Here is a 24,772-nt window from a genome sequence, read left to right on the forward strand (position 1 = left end):
TGAGGGGAGAGGCCGCATCTCCCAGCACTGCCCGTCTCTCCTATGCTGATAGAATACGGATGTCATCTGAGAGCGCGCTGCTAAGGGACATTCCGCCCAAGTTTTCTACCATAAATAAACATTTTCCCTAAATAAAGTATATTACAAAAATGTTCTCTGTCACTGGCCCTAGACATTAGCAAAAACAATATATATACATTACACAGGTTGCACTTTAAATATATATATATACATATATACCATACACAGTGAGGGGTGATTACTGATATATCATTTCTAGTTCTAGGAGGGGAGACCTGGAATATGCATAGAATAATCCACTGCTCCCAGTATAGACACTGGACCAGTCTTCTGCTTCTTCTCTTCCAGCTGAACCCCAGATACCGGATCCTATACAGATCTCTATGGCAGATTCATCTCGTGTTCAGTTCTCTCTGAATCTACAGAAGTTTTACCCGAAAGATATCAAAATCTCCTGGCACTGGGAAAATACATCTGGTAAATATGGATTATCACCGGATAATACCTTCAGATCACAGAAAGATCTCACATATGACGTCACCAGTGTTGTCCGGATTTCTAATAATTCATTCAATGATCCGGAGATGAAAATCATTGTAGTGTGGAAACACGAGACTATGGAGACGGCAGAGACAAGATCACTGAGTATCAGAGGTAATAATGGATGTCTATCTATCTGTCAAATACAAAGATGTGAGGAGCACAGCATAGAGCGTAGTGCAGGGTGCCAGCGGTTGTGGAGACGGTTCAAACTCCAAAAATACAAAAGAAAAAATTTCACAGCACTTCCCAAATGTAAGTTAAAAAAAAGTATATTTAAATCACCAAACAGCAACGTTTCGGTGCACTAACTGGGACCATGTCACTGCTTGAGAAAGCTCCCAGTGAGTGGACCGAAATGTTGCTGTTTGGTGATTGAAATATACTTTTTTTTTTACTTACATTTGGGAAGTGCTGTGGAATTTTTTCTTTTTTATCTATCTATCTAGATAAAAATGTAATATGAGTGTCACTGCGATATAAATTCAGTAGTGGTGTGCCAGCGGCTGCGGAAGTGATCATTCATCCAATAAGTAATACAAAGAAATTCCCCAGCACTCCCAGAGGTGTGAATTAAATGTAGTGTTCTTTAATCACCGTTCTTTGTATTATCTATCTATCATATATCATATCCATGAAATTCAAGATGCTTAGGAGATAATAGTGCACAGTGACATACAGGAGCAAGCAGCGATCCTGCATCTAACTCTCTGTCCCCTCCCTTGTTTTATCTCAGCCACCCACATTATAAGGAGCGTTGTCTCATAAAGAGCATACAACATGATGAGACGGGAAGCTGTCACCACGATCTTGGACTATTATCTGCAGTAATACATGAGTAGTGCTGGACATAAGGAGTCCAGATCATTATTATCGCCCTCCGTTCCCCCACTGTCAGCGCTTAGAGCTGCACTGAAATACATTGTCAGGTCTTCTGTGCATGCGCACATGAGTCCTCTCCTTTGTCAGCACAGAAGTCCTGACAACGTATTTCAGTGCAGCTCTAAGCGCTGACAGTGGGGGAACAGAGGGCGATAATAATGATCTGGACTCTTTGTGTCCAGCACTACTCATGTATTACTGCATATAAAAGTCCAGATTCCTGGAGACAAATTCCCTTTAAGATCTCGGACTGGCCTACAGAGGTACAAGTGAATCCCCGGTGGGCCCCTAGACCCCCCCCCCCCCCCCCCGCACAAGTGGCACATAACACAGTAGACTTACTGCACCACATACATGTGTTCAATGTACAGCACCTCATCCAGCCGATGTTCATATAAAACACTTGATAGATTATTAAAGAAACTCCGCAGTTTATTATTATAGACGATCAAAGCGGAGACCACTTCTAGGTATAGAGGAAAGCCACCAGTGTCCTCTTCTCCCCAGGACCTACCTTCTCAAAGTTGCTGCAGGGATCCCCAAATTCTATCATCTGGTAGCATCTTACTCCTGTATGTATCCGTATGGTGGGCACCCAAAATAAATCTGACTGGTGGGCCCTAGGCACCCCAGTCCGACACTGCTATGACTTAAATACTACAATGTAATACTACACTTTTCCTGCTAAACATGGCTTCTCTGGTGACAACAGATGATCACCAGAGGTTTAGGATGCTAGATAATAAATTACATAGACAACTCTTTTAAGGTAGAAGGAGGAACTCCAGACTGAAGAGACTGCAGACCCGCACCACAATGTACATTGTTATATGTGCGCTATTAGAATGTATGTGGCGGTGACTAGATTACTCCTGAATTCTCAGTTACCTTCACAGGTTCATTACAGGCAGAGATGAGACACTTGATCTTCATTGAGGGGTTAAAGAGGACCTCTCACCGCTCCTGACATGTCTATTTTAATAGCTACATGCATCCCCCATGTGATAACAATTCCGGAGCATCTATTCTTATGGCTCTATGTTGTCCCATTCCTCTATTATTTCTACTAGAAGTTATGAATTAATTGCTAGCAGTCTGCACTAAGGGTACAGAGGGGAGGTAACCAGTTGGGGGTGTGTACCTGCACAGACTCTATCCAATCAGTGATGCCATTTTCAGACTGTGCAGGTACACCCCCCCAACTGGTTACCTCCCCTCCGTGCCCTTACTGCAGACTGCTAGCAATTAATTCATAACTTCTAGTAGAAATAATAGAGGAATGGGACAACATAGAGACATAAGAATAGATGCTCCAGAATTGTTATTACATGGGGAATGCATGAAGTTATTGAAACAGACATGTCACAAGTGGTGAAATGTCCTCTTTAATACACAGAAGGTCTGTGACGTTTATATACAGCCCATTGTAAAAAGCTCATCTTACTCCACACATTACAGATCTGTCCAGGACTCCACATGTTGGATCTATCCGTGTACCTGAGCTGGAAGATGGTAAATCAGCCACGCTGACCTGTGATATATCCGGATATTTCCCTGATCTTCTATCTGTTAGCTGGTTCATAAAGAGGGATGGAAACCTGACGGCTCTGCCCATAGAATCAACAAAGACGGAGAATAATTACAAGATCTCACAGAAGAAGAGACCGAAAGATAAAACTTACTCCTATGAAGCTTCACTGACTTTTACCCCATTAATAAGTTCAGATGAAGGATCAGAAATCCTCTGCAGAGTGAAGCATCCCAGCCTGGAGCCCCCCATAGAGACCAGCACCCGACCACTACACATAGGTGAGTGTCATGTTTTTAAAACTTACATTAACTTTTTTCATTTACTTGTTACGAATACAAGTGAATTATAACATAAAAAAATACCATAACCACATCATTTCTGAACGCTGGCACATGGTGGAAGTGCAAACCAGTTACAACTTACACTCATGGCTGCCTTCAAACAGTCAAGTGTCATTTTTATAAAAAAGAAAAAACTCATAATAAGGCTACATTCACACGTCAGTATTTTTCTATATCCCGATTTTCGGTCCGTTTTTTGCGGATCCGTTGTTCCTGAAAATGTTTCCGTATGTCATCCGTTTTTTGCGGATCCGCAAAAAACGGAAACATGTATAAATTTCAATAAGCAAATAAAGTTGTTTGGATTTCTTTGAAAAAAAAATAAAAATTTAAATGTAATTTCCAGGAACGGAATCCGCATAAAACGGATGACATACGTAATGACATCAGAATGTCTTCCGTTTTTTGCGGATCCATTGACTTTGTATTGTACCAGGATCCGAATTTTGCGGAAAAGAATAGGACATGTTTTATATTTAAACGGACATGCGGAACGGAACAACGGAAACGGACAGCACACATTGTTCTGTCCGATTTTTTCCAGGACCCATTGAAAATGAATGGGTCCAGATCTGGTCCAGATCTGTTTCGCAAAAAACGGAACAGATCAGGAAAGAAAAAACGGACGTGTGAATGGACCCTAATTCCCAATTGTGGTTAAAAGTGTAACCATAGTAGAGGGAAAGATGACAATAACATAGGAAAGTTCCTGTAAACTACTGTGGTGACTGGAGGCTGTAGAGCGAGAGATGAGGTCCGCAGCCTGTGACCAGTGAGAGGGGTGATGACATGAAGAAAAGCTCCTGTATCTAAGCTATTGTTTCCATATTTGAGCTGCAGTTACATTTGTATTGTATATGTTCTTGGCAGTGAACAGGTTAAAGTGTGTTATCTTGTGTTACTGCAGGGTAATGTCTGAGGCTGAGCGAGGTGCTGGCACCGACTTCATCATCACTTTGGTGGAGCCACTGCTGTCTGTGCCACACACTCATAAAGGGGGTTCAGATGTACAGGGTGAACATGCTGGGTGCGTGTAGCCATAGGCCTCGGCGCAGTACACATTTATTTTGTGTTGTGGCCAACAGTTGATATTTGCAATTGTATGGCTATACAGTGGGATACAGCAGAGGTATAGAAAAGTATGGACATCTACTCTCAATGTATAGACAAAACCTTATGGTTATCAGCTGTATCCATAGATATAAAAGAAGATTGATTTTATACAGGCAATCACCTATAGAGTTCTATATATGGGCTGCCCTGCTTAGAAGTACAACGGCCGGACACCCTGGGGTTATGTGTGTGAGCGTACTAGTGATGAGGTGCCGAGGATAGTAGTACTCACGGTTAAGTTGTCCCCGGGGGCTGGCGTGCAGTGGATGGGAAGACAGCACGAAATCTTCCGGGGCACTCTCGGTTGCAGGGAGCACCATCCAGATGGAGGTTGAGGTGCCCTTGATGGTATCAATGTTTAAGGTGCTTTTGGCGGCTGGGCCCCTGGTTCGTTAGGTGCAAATGATGAGAGTAGTAGTAATGAGGAGTCAGTTGTTGTAAAACAATTCCAATATGTACTTAAATCAATTATCTCAAGGCAGCTGTTACAGTTCATCAATAAAGTGAATTTATATGGCATAAGTGATGACTCAGAAATAAGTTCAATTCTATTCCACTTATCAGGTTTAGGCAATTGTCAGTTGAGGAGTTTTCTTTAGGGTTAACACTTTACAGGCAAGACTTCTTGTAATAGTTCTAAGTTCAATCTCTAGCACTCTGGTACTAAATATGCTGGTTTCTGTTTACTTTGAGCTATCCTATAAGGGCGATCTCCCTAGCGGCAGGCAAACTTTCTGCTTCATTATTTTCAGGATGCTCTCCTAAAAGTTTTAGGTTTTCCACTATGTCCTGGAAGGCTTGTGTTGTGGATAAGGACAATTCTGCGCACTAATTATCCATAGGTGTCCCGGCATGTTGCTCTCAGGCACTTGTGCTGATGAGGTCCATAAGCTAGGTTCAGCTGTAACCCTCTCTAGGCTTACTGCATATTCATACATAGATTCACTGTCTGGTGCTTGGTTGCTGTGTTAGTCTTTTCCAGACTTGATCAGGGCCCAGAGGAAAGGAAAACGGCTACATGTTGATTTAGGCCTGCTTCTCTCCTCCATGAACTTTCTTCTACTCTCTCACTCCTTCAACTGACTAACTTCACTTCCTCCACTAAGTAACTAACGGCAGGCTGTTTCGGTGGGTGAATAGCCTGTCGGATCCGTCCTGCCGCTAGTTCACGTGTGCCCCTGGACTGCTGCTCTGTCCCCATTGACTATAATGCATGCAGTACTTTTAGTCCGGCCGCCTCTCGGCGTTCGCTGCCGTGCTGCCGCCGGAACTCTGCCCCGTCCCCATTGATTATCCAACAGGCTGTTCACCCGCCGGAACAGCCTGCCGGAGTCCCCTGCTGCTAGTGTGAAACTAGCCTAACTCCTGTACTAAACACACCCAAGCTATATATAATATGTGGTGCCAGCACCACCTAGGGGCGAATGGTTGAAATGACATTGCCAGCCTGATAATAGGAAATACCATACATTAGATAAATACATAAATAAGCAGATGTTTAAAGTGTCCCTTTCACACAAATGTGGGACGCTGAAGAAGGGACACATTATGGATTTGTGGTAGACTGAAAATTTGTTCCATTCACGTAAACAAAGTTTCTGAAAAGTCAAAATCAGATAAATCAGACGGTCAAGAAAGTTCAGCAATAAATCTTCCATGTGTAAATTTACTATTAAAGAATAACTAAACTTTTCCACAACTTTGTTTAAAACTATTCTCAATTCCCTATTATACATTTTTGTATTATACTTTTTTTTACTGTTTTAGGGACCAAATAGCTGAAGTCCTGAACCTCTACCAATGACATGTGTATGGATTACACTGTGGGACTGCAGGGGGTGATGTACAGGCAGGAGCACACCTCGCTGCTCCTGAGTGTGCACGCTCCTCTGAAGCCTGGCATAGGATATGATTGTGGGGGTCTCCTGCACCTATGTGCTATGCAGGGTGGGGCAGGCCCAGGCAGGAGCTCTGTGTAACAGCTCACTGCTCCTGCGCATGCTCCCCGCTAAAAGCTCTGCATAGCACATTGGTGTTACAGTTGCTCTTTGCCAGGCTTCAGCTCGGGAGCAGATTTTGTTTACTGGTTACGTAAGGGGGTTGTCAATGTGTGTCACCTTTTCTCTTCGGGACACTTTAAATCGTTTTTGGAATTTAATTTCACTGATAGTTCATCATTAGATCTGTTCATGTATTCACGTTTAAACCACGTATATGAGGCCTCTAGAAATAAAGGAGAGAATTTTTTTTTTGATTATTGTTATGCCCAGAAAGATGAGAAGGTTAAAATAGCTAGATTATATTGCAAACTCTGAATGGCATTGGCAACTGTAACACTTTTTAAAAGCCCAAGTAAGTGGGAGCAAGAGTTGCACTACCCTCCACTACAGTGGACCAGCATTTACAGAAATGTAAGAAAGGCTACAATTTCCAATGGTCACAGATTAATTCAATTGAGATCTTGCACCGATTGTATTATACGCCAAAAATGCAAGCAAAATTTCCCCAAAATAAAGGCCGAGATTGCTGCTGCCCTAAATGTGGATATGTGAATGCGGATTACGGCCACTTACTTTGGAATTGTAGTAAACTAAAAAAGTACTGGGAACAGGTCTTTGTAACCCTACAAAAGGAGTCCTCTTTGACATATAATCCTGGGATGTTGACTGTGATATTGGGATACTTTGCTCCAGAAATGGTAATCCCGGTCCGGGTCAGACAGATCTGGATGAGGGGTTTGATGGTGGCAAAAGTTATTCTAATTAAACACTGGGGCTCTGTCTCCCCGCCCTCGCTAAATGAATGGATCCTGTACCTTCAACAAATTAGAATGTTTGAGGATATGGAAAGGAAACGGAGATTATGGGTATATTTGATAGAGCTGTTGTGACGACAGCCAATTGGGGGGGGGAGGGGGGGAGGTTATAGCTGTACTCTCTGTATATTAATTTTGAATTTATAGTGTCTTTCCTGCTGCAGCTAAGGAGGCGTGTTCATGCTCTCCCTATCACAGCTAAGGGGGCGTGTCTCAGCTCTCCCTATCACAGCTAAGGGGGCGTGTCTCAGCTCTCCCTATCACAGCTAAGGGGGCAGTTGAAGGATGAGACTGAGCATGTGCGGCCATCTCGGTGAGCAGGTCAAAGAAACAGATACATCTTATTGAATTACTCAGGGGCTATGCTAAATGTTTAAATACATGCAATTACAAAAGCATTCAGATCCAGGTGCTGGTTTGAAAACTGTAGAATATTTTTCGTGGGACAACCCCTTTAAAGGGTCACATAATTCCTACACAATTACAATGGCTGTAAATAAAGGGATGATGAGATTTCCAGCCTCACACTACAGCACAGCGGGTCTATCCCTGCATTTAATGACCTGTACATCATTTTCATTCATGTGGTATAGAAGATGTCAGTGCTGTGAAGTGGAAATATTACAGGAGACCGCGGGAAGTGCGTTATGTTATGCAGGATTTATCTGTAGGGATCCGGTCATTATACCATATGGAGCGATCCAGGAATTATCAGCTTCATTAGTTTCTGGAATATTCTGTTTTTTTTACTTTATTACCTTCATGTTTCACTTCTAATAATTCCATCTTATTCTATTTCAGGTGTGAAAAAGAAAAGCAGTGGCAATAAAAAGTAAGTTACTCTTAATCCTGATGAGTTATTGTTCTTGGTGCGATCAGCGTTATTAGCCGGTGAGGACACTGATCGCCGTCACATCTGTCTGCACTGAGATCAGCCAGAGGACTGTGCCGGAGATTTCTGGGGTCTATAGGACGCGGACGTGTTCCCCCAGCTGGGGAATTAATAGGGGTCTGAGCTGGCTGTGAGGGCATCTTTATGTTGTATCTCCCCTATCAGACTCCACATATCGTCCTCCTTTACACTGAGTATTAGTGTTCCCGTCACTGACCCATCCCCTGACAGTGAGGACTACGAGAACCGCCGAGTGGGCTCTGCTATGCTCTTTCCCTACCTCCCATACAAGAGAATGGGAATTATGGGAACAGGATAGCACAGAGTAACAGGCGGATTTCATACCGTAGTCCCCAACACATCCAGAGGAGGTCGAGGCTCCTGGTCTACAGACAGGAGGGGGTCCCAGAAGTGAATCCCAAACTTATCAGACATTTCCTTGTGGATGTAACATAAATGTGTGAGATGGGGATACTGCTTTATGTCAGGCCCTTTTCCGCTTCATTTTCATGGTAAGATATTCCTGTCTCCTGACTGTAAGGTGGATCATGTTGGAGCCATTTATATCATTTTTATTATTAATATTGCCACCACGATTATCAACGTACAATGTCCAGGCATGATGGGAGTTGTAGTTTTGAAACAGCTGGAGGGCCACGCGTTTGACATCCCGGCCCTAGATCATTATATGACCTGCAGATGCTACAACAGTAAAACAGCTGAACCATGGACAGATATCTGTGTGCAGACATGACAGGGGCAGCTGGATGGCTTTGGCTTTAGAAATAAGGTAGAAAACAGAAATAATCTGTGTCTTCTGTAGGACGAAAGGAATGAACAGCTCTAAGACCAACAGCGATGAGATCGATGAGACAGGACAAGAACCCAATGAAGAATAAGACAAGACCTCCGAGGACAGAGGAGCAAAAGTTCAAGAAGAAACAAAAAATGGAAGACAATGGAAGTTAATGTCCATTATCACCAGATCAGAGGTTATATACAGAATACAGTGGATGTCTATGTGTGGTGTATTACTGCCCACAGTTACCAGTCTAACACCAGATGATCAGCACCCAGTATAATAATACATGCATATTCATCCAGTAACCTCCGTCATCAGTTCTGGGCGTGAGAAGTAACTGCGTTCAGATGAGCTCACCGTAAGCGGCTATGGCTGGCCTGCGTCTGACTCCATTGTCTAATAAACCTCATACAATCCATTACCACCAGGTCCATCACATTGACTTTTGGCCCCAGGCTGTTCCTACCTAGAGCTTCTCAATGTGCTTTACGTGCATTGGAGAAACCTATGTGCAGGACCATGATTGGTGGCAAGGTCCAGACATTCCCCACCACAGTTTTAGCAGAGTGGTTATGTCCTGCGTGATGAGAGGGATCAGGAAGTAGAGACCGGTGGGGACCAGGAAATATCAGGGGATCAGGCAGTGGGAGTCTGATGCATTTTATTCTCTTCAATAAAATAACAAATAACACAACAGAAAAAAAAAATAAAAAAGATAGAGTTCACCACTGTGTGTTTTCTTCTTTTTTGGCGTCGCAGACTACCGTGTGAAGCGGGCTTATTCACATTCAACAAACAGTTCAAAGGAAGGTGTTGCGCTGCATCACTTGGCTGTGATTCAAAGGGCTTGATCAGGATACGATACGACAGCTTTTAGGTGATGCCAAACAACGAGGTTCCACAGGAGGATAATATCGGTCACAAAACCACCCCTCTGTAGATATAAAGGTGCAGGCACATAGTGAAGGTCCACCAATGTTTCCAATGGTAATAGCTTTTATTATGGGAATGGTTGGTGATATTAACATCCTGTTTGTGGCACATTAGTATATGTGAGGGGGGAAACTTTTCAAGATGGGTGGTGACCATGGTGGCCATTTTTAAGTCGGCCATTTTGAATCCAACTTTTGTTTTTTCAATAGGAAGATGGTCATGTGACACATCAAACTTATTGGGAATTTCAGGAAGTTAATATCACCAACCATTCCCATTGTATTAAGGTGTATCCATATAAATGGCCCACCCTGTACTTACAAAGGTATAAGATCAATAGGCATAAAATCTCCGTGGTTATAACACCGCTTGATGCATTTTATTATATTACACCAATCTGAGCCTGCATTAAAAGTCTTTCATCGTCTGGACAAGCCCTTTATTATTACACACCGCTATGTATGAAGAATGTCTATTATGACCTATAGAAATCATCTTATAACAAATATGTCATAGTCTAATTCAATGTAAATTTCTTCCATCATTGACAGTTCCTCGTAAATTTCACCAAATTCCTTCTACGACTGTTTACACTGAAATGTTCTTGAACGTCATCAGAAAGAGTTACTGTACGACCGTCCGTAGATGTAATGACTGGCAGGCTGTCGCGTAGTATAACTGAGTCATATACAATATCTGAATGACAAGTCCATTTAGGAGACTCCAGGTGGACTCCTTAGTAGACTGTACACATGAGACATCGATCCTCGCCGTTGATGCTACTGGACGGTTATTACATTTATTAGTGTTGAGCTCGAATATTCGAATAGCGAATATTAATCGTGAATATCGCAACTTCGCTAATTCGCAAATATTTTTAATATAGTGCTATATATTTTCGCTATATCAAATATTCGTCATTTTTTAACATCTGCTTCTTTCTTGTGGGTCAATGAGTCATTGGCCCACAAGCAACCTAAGCAGGAAGGAATCATGTTTTCATATGGAAAAAAAATTACTAATATTGTAAAAAACGAATATACAGCAATATAGGGAATATATTCGTTATTTAGAATATTCGCCTTTTTTTCCCCAATCTGTACAGTTGTTCGCATACTCCTCCCCGACAAGCGTGCCCGTCACCATGGGAACGCCTGTGGCTTAGAAAATACCATCGAATCTGAGATTTCCCTGAGATCGTGAAAACTCAGATCCGATGGTATATTCTAACCCACAGGCGTTCCCATGGTAACGGGCACACTTGTCGGGGAGGAGTATGCGAACAACTGTACAGATTGGGAAAAAAAGGCGAATATTCAAAATAACGAATATATTCGCTATATTGCTATTACTTCGTTTTTTAGAATATTTGTCATATTCTAAAACAAGAATATATAGCAATATAGCGAATATTCGTAAAATACACATATAGACTGCAATTTAGCTAATATAGTGCTATAGTATTTTTTGTCAATTTTTCCAAAACTGGAGTTCAGAAGAGACAAAAAAATTTGACTATAAAAAAAAAAATTACAGCACTGTATTAGCTAAATTGCAGTGTATCTGTTTATTTTACGAATATTTGCTATATTGCTATAACTTTGTTTTTTAGAATATTCGTCATATTCTAAAACAAGAATATATAGCAATATAGCGAATATTTGTAAAATACACATATTAGCCATAGCCAACCGATAGGAAAGTTGCCTTATACAGTTAAAAGAAAATCGCAATAAGCGAATGATTAAATTGCATATTATTCCAATAAATTGAATATTCGTCGTATATTCGTTGAAATCAAATATTCGTCAATATTCTATCGAATATTTGTGAAATCGAATATGGCACCTCCCGCTCATCACTTACATTTTTGACATGGAGTAAATGCTGTATGATGTTTATAGGTCAGGTCTTCACATCAGACACACGTATGTTACTTGTGTTCAGGGTTTCACCATTTATATATCAATATAATAAAATAAAATACAATAAATCCACATCTGACAATCTGTGTCCATTACAGCCAAATCATCTCAATGACAAACAACTATGAATGCTTCATATACTCGGCATGCCCGAAAATGCAGACTAGCTTAGCCGAGTGATGGCGAACCTTTTCCAGACCGAGTGCCCAAACTGCAACCCAAAACCCACTTATTTATCTCAAAGTGCCAACATGGCAATGTAACCTGAATCCTACAGTCCAGTATAGTGTATCCTCCATGTACTTTATCATTTAGCTATAATATCCCGCCGACATTCAGTGCGCGGCCTGTGCCGCTCATAGTGCGCCTTGCGCCGATGAATGGCAGGAGAGGTCTAGAGAAATGCCCTTTGCTGAAAGGAGACAACCCCGTTACTCTCATTCTTCATCGTCCTTAGCTGATGAGTTACCAGAAAGAACAGAACTTATATAATTACACTGATCCCCAAGACCAGAAGTTGTCGGAAATCTCCCCAGTCCATAATCATGGAACATCTCCAGCGCAGGCCTCATGGAATACTCCCCGGAGAAGAGATCTGCCCTATATTTCATCCCCATATAACCTGCTACATGAACCCTGTCTTTTTCTTTGTATGTAGTACCTCCTGAATATATATAGTATACAGTTTGTTGCACATGTTGTTGTGTCTGGTAGGGTGGGGGTTAAGGTGGTGTTTTACCCTCCCCTCCCCCCACTCATCAGGCGACCTACATGAGTGTATTTTAAGATTAACTATGAAGGAGGATTGTTTGTAACCTGAAATGCGTAAGCTGTTACGATAACACAGCGACTCAAGCTTCAGTTTATAAACTGGACTTTTCTGCACTTGCTGGACCTTATTCACATTGGATTTCAGCCAGTTTTCGGTCTGGCTCACTGCACTCGTTACATTACACAAATAGACAATTGTGAAGACAAACTTCAAAGTCCCTTGTCGTTAAATCAGGACCATAGTTTGCATTACTTTGAGAGAGGGAGATTTACACCAAAATTTTGGCGCAAAACATTGTGTCTTAGGTCGTGCCCCTTTCATAGTAGGCCAATCCTAGGTCAGGATTTGGGGGATACTATATGTACTTAGGTAGAGCGCCTAAACCATGTGATGAGTCTTATAGGCCAGGCAACGTTCCTCTGGAATTCTGGGAAGAGGTTATGCAAATGAGCTCTTCGCAATCTCTGCCTATTTATAGTATCCCCTGAATCCTGACCTAGGCCTCTCACCCAGTTAACTCCATATCGTAGTTTTATTCCGGCTGCCTCTTCGGTTGGCCCTCGGCCCGCCCCCATTATAGTGAAAGGGGCCGGAGCGGACTTCCGTCTGCTGTTCTCGGAACTGCCTGCTCCCAGAGACCGCATTTCATTTCAGACCGCCTCTCGCACAGGTAAGGACTTACCTGTGCCTCGCCGGACTTGTCAGTTAAGATGGCAGATGGCATGTGTTCGCTGGTGAACACCGAGAACTGGCCATCACTGACGTGCACTAGCAGAAGCACGAATCCTGCAGGCTGTTCACCTGCCGAAGAATGCTGCCGCTAATGTGAAAGTAGCCTTAGGTCTCGTGCACACGACCGTAGTTCGGGTCCGCATCCGAGCCGCAGTTTTTGCGATTTGGATGCGGACCTATTCACTTCAATGGGGCCGCAAAACATGCGGACAGCACTCCGTGTGCTGTCTGCATCCATTGCACTGTTCCGTGGCCCCGCAAAAAAAATATAGCATGTCCTATTCTTGTCCGTTTTGGGGACAAGAATAGGCATTTCTACAATGTGCCGCCCGTTCCGTTCCGCAAATTGCGGAAGGCACACGGGGTGGCTTCCGTTTTTTTGCGGACCGCAAAAAATGGAACAGTCGTGTGCATGAGGCCTTAGGCTGAGTTCACACTTCAGTTATTTGGTAAATTTGGTATAACTTTTCACTGTGGCCCAGATCGCCATGACAGCTTCTTCCAGCCACAACTTGTGTCTGCAGTCTGCAACTCAGACGTATTAGGTTTCTAATTTTTCTAGAATTTGCCCAACCTTTCTTCAACCTACACAAAGTCCGCACCCTGCTACTCCTATTTTGTCCCTGTTACCGTCCCATCAGCTCCTAATACGGTACCTGTTGTGTGGCATGATGCCCCCAAATACTGTACTCCAGAAATATTCTTGTTATAGTTTATGAGACCCCCCTAAATAATTAGTGCCACACAGACAGCATCCCTAAAAACGATAGTGCTAGATAGATACTGCCCCCAAAAATGATACTGCCAAACAGCTAGTGCCGCTTATTGTTCCCCAGATAACAATAGTGCACCACAAAGTAATAGTCATCTTCTGCCCCTTACAAAGTAATCATGCTCCTTTTGTGCCCTCTAGACACTAATAAAGCCCCCTTTTGTGCACCTAGGAAGTAATAATGTCCCCTAGAAAGTAATAAAGCATCCTGTATGCCCCGTTGAAGGTAATAATGTCCTCAGATTACACCCTAAAAATTAATAATGTCCCAAGTACCTCCTTAAAAAGTAACAATGCAGAGTACCCACTAAAAGTATTAGTACTCCAAGTGTCCCTTAAAAAGTAATAATGCCACTGAGCGCCCAAAACAGTAATGTGTGCCCCACATAAATTAACCTGCTGACCTTCACAATCAGCTGCCCAGCACAGACAACGTGATGCAGTGACGTCATTGCCTCATCTGTGCCAGCGTGCCAATCTCGTATTGGTGGTCCTGGCGACCTGCAGGCCTCCGGAGATTGGTATGGCCGGTAACCTATAGATCCCTGCTCTACCTTAGGTCTCAATCACATCATTTGCAAGCGATGAGTAGAGGTACTGTACAGGGCCAGGATTAATGGTAAAACCTGTGCCAAAAAGAATTCCTGTTAGGCCAAGTTCACACTTCAGTTATTTGGTCTGTTATTTCTATCAGTTATAATGAGCCAAAACCAGGTTCGGGTCACAAAAAGAACAGTGTGTCAAAAACACAATGCAGATATTTCTATTATACCAAATAACTGAAGTGTGATCACAGCCTAAGGCTACTTTCACATTAGCGGCAGCCTTCTCCGGCAGGCTGTTCTGGCAGGTGAACATCCTGCAGGATTCGTGCTGCCGCTAGTGCACGTGTGCCGCCGGAAGTCCGCTCCGGCCCCATTCACTATAATGGAGTCCCAGCCGAAGCACGGCAAACATGCCGAGAGGCAGCCGGAATAAAACTACGATATGGAGTTAACTGGGTGAGAGGCCTAGGTGAGGATTCAGGGGATACTATAAATAGGCAGAGATTGCTAAGAGCTCATTTGCATAACCTCTTCCCAGAATTCCAGAGGAACGTTGCCTGGCCTATAAGACTCATCACATGGTTTAGGCGCTCTACCTAAGTACATATTGTATCCCCCAAATCCTGACCTAGGATTGGCCTACTTTTTTGTCTGTGCCTAAAATCTGTTTAAATAAGTGACAAAAATTCTCATACTCCTTCAAAATGGCTGAGGTTTATTTTGAAGGGGTGCGGTTTCCTATGAAAGGGGCACGGACAATGTTTTGTGCCAAAATTTTGGTGTAAATCTCTCTCTCTCGAAGTAATGCAAACTATGGTCCTGATTTATCGACAAGGGACTTTGAAGTTTGTAATTGTCTATTTGTGTAATGTAACGAGTGCAGTGAGCCAGACCTTGCAGGGGAATTATGTGTGAGGTCACGGTGTGAGCAACAGGTGGGCCGAGGGTAATACAGTTCCGGTTACTCACGGTTACGTCGTCCCTGGGCAGGCCTGCAGAAGTGAGGAGAACGGCACAAGGATTCTATGGCGCACACTCTGGTGTAAGGGACACAGGCCAGATGGTGGTTCGAGGTGCCCTTGATGGTCTGTATTAATGTGCCTATGGCAAGGTCCCTTGAAGTCGTGATGCCAGTACCTTTTGTAGTGGTACAACCATTTACTGTAGTGTTAACTGAGGAATTGGAGACTGAGGCAAGGATGGTGCAATCCAACCTATAACTTTTACTGAACATTGCTCCTGATAACGGTTACATCCAAGTATTAAACCGTCTCTAGTACATCCAGATATGAAATACCGTCTCTCATGCATACGGGAGTAGGATATTGTAAGTTCTCTGATAAAACAGGCTCTTTGACTTTTATATACAGTACAGACCAAAAGTTTGGACCCACCTTCTCATTCAAAGAGTTTTCTTTATTTTCATGACTATGAAAATTGTAGATTCACACTGAAGGCATCAAAACTATGAATTAACACATGTGGAATTATATACATAACAAACAAGTGTGAAACAACTGAAAATATGTCATATTCTAGGTTCTTCAAAGTAGCCACCTTTTGCTTTGATTACTGCTTTGCACACTCTTGGCATTCTCTTGATGAGCTTCAAGAGGTAGTCCCCTGAAATGGTCTTCACTTCACAGGTGTGCCCTGTCAGGTTTAATAAGTGGGATTTCTTGCCTTATAAATGGTGTTGGGACCATCAGTTGCGTTGAGGAGAAGTCAGCTGGATACACAGTTGATAGTCCTACTGAATAGACCATAGGTGTCAAACTCTGGCCCGCGGGCCAAATTTGGCCCGCAGTGTAATTATATTTGGCCCGCGAGGCTATATTAAATGACTACTAGAGCTAGCCCGCCGGTATTATACAGCGCATTCATTCATCGCTAATACTACAAATCCCATAATGCCTTGCTGATGTTTTGGCGTGTCAATAAGGACAGGTCCCAGAAATGCCCTCTCCTGTGTGACAGAAGTCATAGCGATCTCAAGCTACAACTGTCACTGTGGAACCCCTTCCCAAAAATGGCAAAAAGAAAGGCAGACAACAGGAACTTTCTGGACAGGTGGGAGACAGAATATCTGTTTACATATGTAAAAGACAGACCTGTTTGTCTGATTTGTGGAGTCAACGTGGCTATAACTAAGGAGTACAACATTCGACGACACTATGAAACAAAACACCATGACAAGTACAAGGACCTGGACATGACTCAAAAGAGCCAGAAAGTGGAGGAGATGAAAAGAAGTTTGGTTTCACAACAGAATATGTTCAAAAAAGCTACATCACAAAGTGAGGCTGCTGTAAAAGCTAGTTATATTGTAGCAGTAGAGATCGCAAAATCAGCCCGGCCCTTTAATGAGGGACAGTTTGTGAAAAAGTGCATGTTGAAAGTTTGTGACATCGTGTGCCCAGAGAAAAAGCAAGCCTTTTCAAACGTAGCTGAAACACAGGAGCTGATCGCACATGTGATCTTGCCACCAATCTGTATGACCAGCTTTTGGAAAAGGGAAAAGATTTCGTTGCATTCTCCCTTGCTGTGGATGAGAGCAGCGACGCATCTGATACTGCTCAGCTGTCAGTCTTCATCCGTGGAGTGGACTCAAATATGTGTGTTACGGAGGAGCTATTGGGATTCAAATCAATGCATGGCACAACCACAGGAAAGGAAATCTTTGAGGAGGTTTCCAAATGCGTAACTGAAATAAAGCTGTCGTGGGATAAACTCGTGGGATTAACGACAGATGGTGCGCCAGCGATGTGCGGTAAAACAAGAGGACTGGTGGGCAGGGTCCGGGAGAAGATGCAGGAAGAGAACTGTGCAGGTGAACTAACTGTTTATCACTGCATCATACATCAGGAATCACTGTGTGGCAAAGCCCTAAAGATGGAACATGTTATGACCACAGTAACACAAGTAGTTAACTTTATAAGAGCCAAAGGTCTGAATCACCGCCAGTTTAAGTCTTTTCTGGAGGAGTGTGGTTTGGCGTATTCAGACGTGCCGTATCACACAGAGGTGAGATGGTTAAGCCGAGGAAAAGTACTGAATAGATGTTTTGAGCTGCATGAGGAAATATGTCAGTTTCTGGAAAGCAAAGGGAAGGACACAGCAGAGCTTCGGGAGAAAAAGTTTCTGTGTGAGCTGGCCTTTCTGTGTGACATCTCGAGCCATCTCGATGCGCTGAACCTGCAGCTTCAGGGGCGCGGGCGCATCAGCACAGACATGTACGCTGCAGTGAGGGCTTTTAAAACTAAACTGTGCCTGTGGGAGAATCAGATGCTGCAAGGAAACCTTGGCCATTTTCCCTGCTGCCAAACCATGAAAACGCAGTTCTTTACCAACTTGTTCCCATGCGCACAGTTTGCTGAAAAACTCTGTGTACTCGGCGCTGAGTTTAGCCGGCGATTTGCCGACTTTGATGTCCAGAAATGTAGGTTTGAACTGCTCAGTAATCCCTTCGCAGTTAATGTGGAAAACGCACCAACCAACCTCCAAATGGAGCTAATTGAACTCCAGTGTAATGACACGCTGAAGTCAAAGTATGATGCTGTGGGCGCCGCACAGTTTCCACAGTTCATCCCTGACACAATGCCTCAACTCCGCACCCAAGCTGCTCAGATGCTCTCCATGTTCGGCAGCACTTATCTATGTGAGCAACTTTTCTCCTCGATGAAGATGACCAAAACATCTCACAGGAGACGTCTGACTGATGAACACCTTCGCTCGATACTGAGGATTTCCTCAGCTCAAAGCCTGAGCCCAGACATTGATGAACTATCATCCAAGAAGAGATGCCAGGTATCTGGCTTGGGCACATCAGATTAGATCAGTGTGCAGCAAACTGAGCAATAATTAATGTTTTCTTTATGCACTTTTTCTTGCTACTCCAAGACATGGGCTTGAATGGTTGATTGATTTTATTATTGTTATTTTATTTTAAAAATTATTATTATTTATTATTATTTAAATCTTATTTAATAAATGAATATGCTTGTTCCATATTCAATGTTAAAGCAAATCTTGTTTGGGTCCATGTTAAAAGGTTCATTTGTTCAATGCTGGCCCGCAACTTTGTTCAAGTTTTACATTTTGGCCCACTGTGTATTTGAGTTTGACACCCCTGGAATAGACTGTTAGAATTTGTATTATGGCAAGAAAAAAGCAGCTAAGTAAAGAAAAACGAGTGGCCATCATTACTTTAAGAAATGAAGGTCAGTCAGTCAGCCGAAAAATTGGGAAAACTTTGAAAGTAAGGGCTATTTGACCATGAAGGAGAGTGATGGGGTGCTGCGCCAGATGACCTGGCCTCCACAGTCACCGGACCTGAACCCAATCGAGATGATATGGGGTGAGCTGGACCGCAGAGTGAAGGCAAAAGGGCCAACCAGTGCTAAGCATCTCTGGGAACTCCTTCAAGACTGTTGGAAGACCATTTCAGGGGACTACCTCTTGAAGCTCATCAAGAGAATGCCAAGAGTGTGCAAAGCAGTAATCAAAGCAAAAGGTGGCTACTTTGAAGAACCTAGAATATGACATATTTTCAGTTGTTTCACACTTGTTTGTTATGTATATAATTCCACATGTGTTAATTCATAGTTTTGATGCCTTCATAGTCATGAAAATAAAGAAAACTCTTTGAATGAGAAGGTGTGTCCAAACTTTTGGTCTGTACTGTATATGAAAGCTACTGCTTCAGACTAGGCTTTTGAAGTATAAAACTTTTGAAGCCTTTGAGTACGGCCGTTTGCTATACTTTGACTTGAATAAAATATACTAATCCCCTTGAATACTTGCTGTTTGCAGCTTGTCACTGGTCACCCCAGAGGAGCGAGCTATAGAAGTGGACTTCTCACCTCTAGGCTGAATCTTGTAGGCTTTAACCCTGGGCTATGGAGCCAACAGGGAGAGAGGCAGGAGGCCTCCCTCCAGCAGGCAGCTACGTCATGGCTGCTCGCTGACTAAACTTCAGGAAAAGACTGACCTAACTAGGCCTGAGCTAAGCTATATATACACTGTGACACTGCCCCATCTAGTGGAAAAACTAGTGTAGTGCGCACTAACTAGGCCTGTATAAAGGATCTCACACATAAAATCACATAGTGAGATGGGAGAATATGACATAAGATGAAGTACAGCATACAGGCATAATATATGACAATAAAACACAATAAAACAAGTTTGCGGTGCCCACGATCACGTAGTGGGACACTGCACGAGCGGCGCGCAGCACTTGTTGAATGTGGCACAGGCCAAACTATCACATCCTGACTTATTTCCCACCACCGCAGATAAGGCCGGTCAGGAATGGAGAGAAACTGACACCATTTTTTGAGACAATCCCCTATGATAAATAAGCTGGATTTCTGGCCTAGTTGCAGAATACTGATAAATTACTCCTACAAGTAAAATGACAGAAAAGTTGTACTTTACTCCAAAATAAAGAAAAAAATAAATCTATGATACATCAGGTTCCATAGTCATCACAAAATTAGACAAAACTGTCTGCAGCAGACTTCTCATCCGCTCTGAGCCCCTGTGATGAATCTGGTGCAGCCGGGCCACGCTCCCACCCTCTGCAGGATAGTATATCTGCCCCGCTTTTTGCAGTGCTGTACATGCATTTCTCCAGCCATGCATATGTAAGCAGGAGAATATGTAGCCCTTTCTGAAGTCACTTCCTCTGTAGATCTCTGTTAAGAAAAAAGCCATTGTAAAAAAAACTGTGAAAACACCATAAAAAAGCAACACACATTGACGTGTATTTTTGCCACAGAAATGCCAGAATGTGACCGCCGTAGCAAGAGGATTCTTCAGTTCCTATAGACTTACAGCTAACAACTGGAGGTGGCATTTTCCCCATAAAATAGCCAAAGCAAACACCTAAAGACAAAAAAAGTCAAAATCACAAAAATCTTGAAAAATGCCACAAAAACGTGCAAAATGTATTTTTTAAATAATTCTTTGCAGTGATAATGTGAAACAAACGTGTTAATAAACTTTAATTTTCTAAACTTTAATGAGGGCTAGACTTCAGTGTGCTGCTACGCAGTTACATTTATATACAGGGTGGGCCATTTATATGGATACACCTTAATAAAATGGGATGTGAGGGGGGAAACTTTTCAAGATGGGTGTTGACCATGGTGGCCATTTTGACGTCGGCCATTTTGAATCCAACTTTTGTTTTTTCAATAGGAAAAGGGTCATGTGACACATCAAACTTATTGGGAATTTCACAAGAAAAACAATGGTGTGCTTGGTTTTAATGTAACTTTATTATTTCATGAGTTATTTACAAGTTTCTGACCACTTACAAAATGTGTTCAATGTGCTGCCCATTGTGTTGGATTGTCAATGCAGCCCTCTTCTCCCACTCTTCAAACACTGATAGCAACACCGCAGGAGAAATGCTAGCACAGGCTTCCAGTATCCGTAGCTTCAGGTGCTGCGCATCTCGTATCATCTGAAGGCAATTGTCTATGCTGTGAAGATACGAGATGTGCAGCACCTGAAACTACGGATACTGGAAGCCTGTGCTAGCACTTCTCCTGCGGTGTTGCTATCAGTTTATGAAGAGTGGGAGAAGAGGGTTGCATTGACAATCCAACACAATGGGCAGCACATTGAACACATTTTATAAGTGGTCAGAAACTTGTAAATAACTCATGAAAGAATAAGGTTACGTTAAAACCAAGCACACCATTGTTTTTCTTGTGAAATTCCTAATAAGTTTGATGTGTCAAATGACCCTCTTCCTATTGAAAAAACAAAAGTTGGATTCAAAATGGCCGACTTCAAAATGTCCGCCATGGTCACCACCCATCTTGAAAAGTTTCCCCCCTCACATATACTAATGTGCCACAAACAGGAAGTTAATATCACCAACTATTCCCATTTTATTAAGGTGTATCCATATAAATGGCCCACCCTGTAGTTTAATTCGTTGAACCATTCATATATTCTATATTTGGTCATATGCTCCCATCTAGTGGTCGTTTTTGGTATTGCAATGGTTTTTCTGTTATATCTGTGACTCGTTTCTTTGCATTGCTCCACCCTTCTTCTGTGTACATCACTTCCTGTATATTCATTCTGTTCCAGGGATTCAACAGGTACACATGTATTTTCATGCAAGCTTGCAAAAGCATCATCTTTTGACCGCACAATACTAGAATCCATCTGTTCTGCTGTACTCTGTTATCTGGCTTACAGAATAAAGCAACTTACACGGATAAACTCGTTTTTTGGCGAGTTCAAGCTATCTGATAAGGATTGTCCGCAGTGATTATATCTGCTCATACAGGCCAGGCATAGAGGTCTCACTAGGGATAAATCGCTATTACAACAATCGGAGTCACAATATTCAGATTCTGCTGTATGTGATGACGCTACCGGCACAGGCAGAGAGCTCTCCCCTCAATGTCACCGGCAGGGGCCGCTGCTTAAAGTGATGTTTTTCATACGTTATAGGGACTTATCAAAAGTTTTGATCTTAGAGATCAGACCCCCACTGATCTCTAGAACGAGGGGAGAGAAGAACGAGCTTAGAGCGCCCTCTCCTTTTCAAGACGGGAAGACGTCTATGGGCTCTCTGTCTCCTGTCTGTCTCCTGCGCCCTAAGCTCACTCTTCTTTCCCCTTGTTCTACAGATTGGTTGGGAGTCTCAATGCTCAGACCCCCGCCGATCTAAACTCTTGATATGTCCCTATTACATATAGAAAGTTTAATGAAAGCACAGTGCCAGCTCCCTTCTCTGTCTCCGAAATAGGCGTTCCCATTCGCTGACAGCAAGCAGAGATTTGAGACAATGATGGGAAGTTAAAACTATATACAAGATTAAAAGAGTTCATACTTCCGGTCCAGCAAGCAACAGAAGTGGAGGAGAAGGGGGCTCAGTGCTGGAACCGGGGCGCAGATGACAGGTGCGTCTTTTTTTAACCCTTTCACCCTGGCTGCACATGGGGAAAAGGGTTCCTGGTCTCAGAAAACCCCTTTAAACATTATTTACATAAGCTGCAAAAATATTTAAAGAAAAATAGAAACTGGAGGATGAGAAGACGCAGTCAGTTGGGATATATTTGGGAGACGCACACGCCATGCCTGTTATGGTCTTCGTGGTATAACTGAATCCGAAAGTGAAAGTGTTCTGGGAATTACCAGCCACTGCCCTGTTACAGCCCTATTTTTAGGCTGTCAGAGAATTCCAGGATCAGGGAACAACATTCAGGAGACAGCGAGTCCTCCAAGAAGTTACGGCCCCGAAAATATGACTCCAAAACAGAGAACTGTCTAAAATGGACGTCGTAAGGAAACTCCTCTGCCTCCTGCTCCTCTCCCGCTCAGGTCAGTGCCATTCCTTCTCTTCAGGCCTCATGCACACGACCATATGTGTTCTGCGGTCCGAAATTCGCTTATCCGCAAAATACAGATGCGGTTCATGTACTGTCTGCATTTTTTTTTGGGGACCCATTGTCTTCAGTGTGTCCGTGGCTCACATCTGTGTGTTCTCCGCATCTATATGTTCGTTCCACAGAATGACAGAAGACGTCCTATACTTGTCTGCAAAAAATGTGGATACAACACGGACTTCAAAACGGATACCGTAATGTGCATGAGGCCTTATTCACAGGGAATAAACTAATCAATTTAACCCTAGAGGGGTCATGTTCCTCCCAGATGTTGCCCAGTGCACTGAATCCTGTCAGATGTGTTAACCCTTCATGATTCGTCATGGGTTTTGCTGTGATTTTGGGGCTGCAGTTGCGTTCTCACCCTCTTTATCCTCCAGGATAAAGCAAGGAGCGACTGACGACAAGAACGTACATCCCCCCACGGAATTATCCCTCATAACAGAAAGGATTTACAGCTGGTTGCTTTCAGTTTTATGTTATCAAAGAACAATCAATGTATAATGAAGAGATCTCTGCTTGCAGTCAGTGAATGAGAACATTGTTGACGAGTCGAAGGTCTCTGCTGAAAAGGTTATCCTCTACATGAGAAAAACATACTCCGCTATTCACTGACAGAAAGCAGTGATCTTGACAATGGATAATAATTGAAAGGCAAAATCTATTATACAAGGATTAGGCTTTATGTACATAGAACCAGAAAATCCCTTTAATCCTCAACATAAAAATGTGGCCAATTCCAGGGACTGTTATAAAATAAAAATGGAAAAAAAACTATACCCCCTATCGCTGCTGGCCTGTGTTTACTTGGACCGCTGCAGCCAATCACAGGCATCAGTGGTGTACAGCACGAGATATGGGAGCGTCCGCACTGTCGCTCCATTCAGACACTATGGCCATTATTGAGTGCTGCCGCCCTTGCAACTGAGCAGCAGAGCGCCGGGCACAAGGGAGGTGTGTTGGCTGGAGCTGGAGAGAATGGGAGTGGTGGCAGTGGCAATGGGGGTGGTTGTAGTCCTCATGGTGGCTAATCCGTCCAGTGCTGCCTAGGCTACACGTGCGGTGAGTGGAGGGGTCTAACCCTCGGGGCACACCCTGGACTTGATAATAAGTGGATAGGCAGTGGGGTGCCAGGCAGGAGAGCATGCAGATGGTGGAGAAAATGTGGCCCGTTTGGTTAGAATAAATAAGGTCTCTCTTTACTTAGTAGATGATGGGAGTTGCAGTACGAATACAAGCAATAGGCACAGTTCTCACATATTTCACAGAGTAGGTTCTAATGGTGGCTTTAATGATGGTCCTTCCCGAGTCCCTTTTAATAGGTACTGGAAATCTTTCCAAATTGACCATAGGAGTGCAATAACTCTCAGCATGCTTTCTGCAGTGAGCAGTCTGTGGGGTGCAGTCCTAGATCAGATGGCTAGTCCGTCTCAGAAGCGTGGCAGGTGCCAGCAGCAATTTACTCTTTCCACATGCAGTAAAGTCTAATGACATAAATGTGCTTTTACCTCACTGTCTCAGTCCAGCACAACCTCAACCATCTGTAAATGTTCAGTGTTTCCTTCCTTCAGGGGATAATAGAAACATAGAATGTGTCGGCAGATAAGAACCATTTGGCCCATCTAGTCTGCCCAATATACTGAGTACTATGGATAGCCCCCGGCCCTATCTTATATGAAGGATGACCTTATGCCTATCCCATGCATGCTTAAACTCCTTCACTGTATTTGCAGCTACCA

The 24,772-nt window shown here is 43.1% G+C and overlaps 1 protein-coding gene across 2 annotated transcripts in view; it reads left to right on the forward strand.

Annotated features, from left to right (window-relative positions):
* The window catches only part of LOC121007421, a 72,393-nt gene that overhangs the window by 19,854 nt on the left and 27,767 nt on the right, over positions 1 to 24,772 (forward strand). Inside the window, exons 8-11 of one of the 2 annotated variants that reach the window (XM_040439342.1) lie at positions 370 to 675; positions 2,902 to 3,252; positions 8,045 to 8,075; positions 8,959 to 9,588. The exons of the other annotated variant lie outside the window; for it this stretch is intronic. Of the exons in view, the coding sequence (XP_040295276.1) occupies positions 370 to 675; positions 2,902 to 3,252; positions 8,045 to 8,075; positions 8,959 to 9,034 (764 nt within the window). The 3' untranslated portion in view covers positions 9,035 to 9,588. Of the gene's footprint in view, positions 1 to 369; positions 676 to 2,901; positions 3,253 to 8,044; positions 8,076 to 8,958; positions 9,589 to 24,772 lie in introns of those variants that run through there. 2 annotated transcript variants of the gene reach the window in all.

Source organism: Bufo bufo, chromosome 7, assembly GCF_905171765.1.
Source record: "Bufo bufo chromosome 7, aBufBuf1.1, whole genome shotgun sequence".
In the NCBI taxonomy this organism is placed as follows: Eukaryota; Metazoa; Chordata; class Amphibia; order Anura; family Bufonidae; genus Bufo; species Bufo bufo.